We start from the raw sequence: 3941 nt of genomic DNA, 5'->3' as shown, positions 1-3941 counted from the left end.
AATAGGTATATATTAATATATATGAATTTGATGAAAGAGGAGAGGAAATTATGTATTTAAAAGCCAAAAAATAATTTAAGATAGATAACTGAATATAGTAATCAAAGATCAAATTATTAAAGTCAAGTAATCAACCAAATATAGATAACTTTAAGTCCTTAACTAATCTTCAAAGATCAAAGTTTAAAGTTCAAACTTCAAAGTTTAAACAATCCATAATCATAATATCCAAAAGGACCAAAACTAATTAATTATCATATTCATCTAAAAGATCTGCATTTGGCAGATTTTCTTGTCGTGGCTCTTCGACACCAACATAGTCATCTACGACATTCTCGTCGTCATTCACATCATCTTCCTCTTCTTCCCCATCTTCATCTAGCTCAGAGTCATCCTGAACATCAGCCATCCTTGAGCTACCTCTCCCTCTAGCATGTCCACGGCGTGAATATGTCACATCGGCTCTAGAGGTTGATGCTTGAGTTCTCCTTGGTCGGATGGGCGCTTCAATCGATGCCCCCATTGCTCTACCAACATCATCCCACGTGAGATCATCATTGGGATGGACTAAATCTTCCTCTAACTGGGTAACCATCCACTCACTAGACCAATCCAGCTCATCAAGAATTAGTGGATCATATGTTTTGTTTTGCCTTCCAGCTCACGTCTCTGTTGAAACCTTTCATGGAGGCGGCTATTGTATTGAGCATAGACTAGATCATTCAAACGAGAATGTTCCAATCTATTCCTCTTTTTGGTATGAATCTGAATTCATAAACAAGAGAGAACAAAAAAGTCATTTTTCAATAAAAAGACATAACAAAAGTGAAAAAAAAAAAGTCTAAAAAATAAATTAAAAGTAAATGTAGTCATGTAAGTTAATACTTAATACTTACAAACTCAAATGTGCTCCAGTTGCGCTCGCAACTAGAAGAAGAGCAACAAAGGCTTAGTATGCGTCGTGCAAGCTTTGAAAGCTCAAAAGCACGACCTCCATTTGTACTCCACCAAGTAACTATAAAAATATAATAAAAAAACTGAATTAATAGTAATACATCATAGACATAGTAGCATACAACGTAGGTACAAACTAAAAATACTAAGTTACTTACTAGGATTTATGGTTGTCCGTTGTCTAATCGCCATATCCCTCCCGAAACAACCCTTTGAATATCTATAATCATCAATTTGCAAAGTTATCTTGTCTTGTATAGCAGGGTCAACTACCAATCTGGTCATGACATCAACCAATGAGATGTGTATATTGGCAATCAGTTCGCCATTTTCATTTTCCTTGAACATGAAAAATTTTCCGGGATTAAGAAATAGTGCGGCTCCATACAATGGACGCTCCATCTGACACTCCCAACGCCTGTCAATGATACTTATAATTTTCTTCCACAGCCGTTCTTTATGTGCTAAATGTTCACGTATTTTCTTTTTTGCCTCTTCCATAGCAACATAAACTTCAGGCATTGCAGGCCTCTCATCACCATCAACAATCCTCAAAACAACAATAAGTGGCTTCGATGCTCTAATAAAATCCTCCACAGTGTTCCAAAATGGTACAACAAACACCGTTTCTTCCACTTTCTTTCCAGCCTCTGTCTTTGACAAATTAGAACCCTTCCACTCATCAGAAATAAACAAATGCTTCAATGCATCCTTATGCCTAACTAAGCTCTGACATGTCAAACAAGTAGTTGCAAATCTAGTAACTGCAGCTCTCACAAGATCTTTTTGTCCAGTTCTTTTCCTCATTGCATCAAGAAGACGTGTGTGCCTGTAGATGAAGGTGGTTATTTTTTTTGCCTTACCTATCACATTCTTAAAGTCTTTCAGACCACCTATATCCTCCAACATCAGGTCTAAACAATGGGCTGCACAAGGAGTCCAGTATAGCTTTCTTCTCTTTTCCATAAGCATTTTACCAGCCAACTTATAGTTTGAAGCATTGTCAGTCACAACTTGAATGACATAATCCTCACCAATCTCATCAATTTTGCTATCAAGCAATTCAAATAGCATTTGTGCACTTTGAACCATACCAGATGCATCAACAGATCCCATGAAATAAGTCCCCTCTGGACAGTTAACGAGAAAATTAATTAAGTGCCTTCCCCGTTTATCCGTCCATCCATCAGACATAAGAGTGCACCCATACTGCTTCCAATACTCTTCATATTTTTTCTTCATCTCTGCAGTTTCATTCACAGCATTTCTTAACAATGGCACTCTCACTTGATGATATGAAGGTGGAATATATCCAGAACCATATTGTGCAATAGACTCGCACATCACCTCAAAGGTCCTTGCCTTAATAGCATTGAATGGGATACCTTGCTGATACAACCACTTAGCAATGTGATAATCAACTCTAGCTTTTTGTTCTGGTGTCCTAAAACGGTTCTCTATAGTAGTCTGAGTAGAACTACTATTATGCCTCTCATTGACTACTTGCTCGGGAGTCCGTCTAACATGAGCATCCATGGGACCCCTTACTTGAGGCTCAGTAACCTTTCTTTTCTTAGCAATTGTCCCAGAGCTAGGAGCCACCCTAGCATTTGTAGGAGTCCGGGATTGTCCTTCTAGTGTATCTTCCGATTGTATTTGCCCTCCAACTTCTACAACATTATCATCACCATCATCATCATCCAATACTTCTGTAATTTGTTTCTTCTTTTTTTTATTTAGAGCTTCCCTTATCACTTGAGAAATAGAATCATTCGTCTAGGTAATCTTAATAACGTCTCCATATCCACCCACCAAATGTTGCTTCAATCTTTTAATTCCACAACTCATTTCTTTGCCACAAAGGGTGCATTTAACAACATTCTTGTTTGTTAGATCTGGCCAATACCCATACTTCCACCCAGGGTCATTTGATTTGGCCTTTCTTGCTGGGTCTTTGCTTGGATCATATCCTGGAGTAGCTCCAGTACTTACAATATTTTCACCCCCACTACTAATTGGTGTAGAACCATCCATTAGTTGAGTGAAAGACACTAGTAGACTACAAAGGTAACAAAACAAAAAAAAAAAACAATTAAACTGATTTTTAGCATATTAACATTAAGTTGAACTAGGATGGAATACGAAAAACACAAAATCCAAGTACTGGTTTTTAGCAGATTAACATTAATGGATGGAGGGAAAAAAAACTGAAATTATGGAGTTGAATATGTGCTTGTCTGTTTGTGTGTGTGACATCGTGAGTCTGTGGATCGAGACGTGAGTGAAATCGGTGAATAGTGATGGACTACGGTGTAATAACTATTAAATCCCTCCCCCTTGTCTCTCAACTCTCTCCCTGTCTCTGTGTGTGTAAGTGTAACTGTATGTGTGGGCATGTGGTGTGGGCTGTGTGCAAGGTAAGAAGAAGAAAAATCAAAAACAAACACCTTCTCTGTGATGTGCAACCCGCAACTGCAAGGTAAGAAAAAGGAAAAAAACAAAAAACAGAGATAGTTCGGCTGTAATAAATCCCTCCCCCTTCTCGTCTCTCGACTCTCTCCCTGTCTCTGTGTGTGACACTGTGTGTATGTGTGCACTGTGCAGGCAAGAAGAAGAAAAAAAATGCAAGGCAAGAAGTCCCAAGGTCTCAGATCGTAAGCAAGCTAGTTGCAAGGCAAGAAGAAGAAAAAGAAAAAAAAAAAACCGAGAGGACTATGGTTACAACACTGATCGAATAAATCCCTCCCCTCTCTCTCGACTATGTCCCTGTCTCTGTGAATCTCTGTGGATCGTACAAGCAAAGAAGAAAAAGAAAAAAAAAAACGAGAAGGCTATGGTTACAAGACTGATCGGAATGAATCCCTCCCCTCTGTCTCTCGACTATGTCCCTGTCTCGGATCCAAGCAAAGAAGAAAAAAGAAAAGAAAATAAAAACCGAGAGGAGTCGAGGACTACTAATCAAATAAATCCCCTGTCTCTCGACTCTC

General features: G+C 38.5%; 1 protein-coding gene across 1 annotated transcript; it reads right to left on the bottom strand.

Moving 5' to 3' along the window:
• Positions 1-247: 247 nt before the first annotated feature.
• LOC122648206 lies at positions 248-2490 on the bottom strand. The gene is made up of 5 exons (XM_043841457.1): positions 1932-2490; positions 1113-1847; positions 897-1015; positions 680-765; positions 248-602 (listed from the first exon to the last, which is right to left on the bottom strand). Exons 1-5 carry the CDS (start codon positions 2488-2490, stop codon positions 248-250), a joined length of 1854 nt encoding a protein of 617 aa, XP_043697392.1.
• Positions 2491-3941: the final 1451 nt, after the last annotated feature.

Source organism: Telopea speciosissima, unplaced genomic scaffold, assembly GCF_018873765.1.
Source record: "Telopea speciosissima isolate NSW1024214 ecotype Mountain lineage unplaced genomic scaffold, Tspe_v1 Tspe_v1.0578, whole genome shotgun sequence".
Taxonomy (NCBI): domain Eukaryota; kingdom Viridiplantae; phylum Streptophyta; class Magnoliopsida; order Proteales; family Proteaceae; genus Telopea; species Telopea speciosissima.
This window is presented reverse-complemented; position numbering and strand designations above follow the sequence as displayed.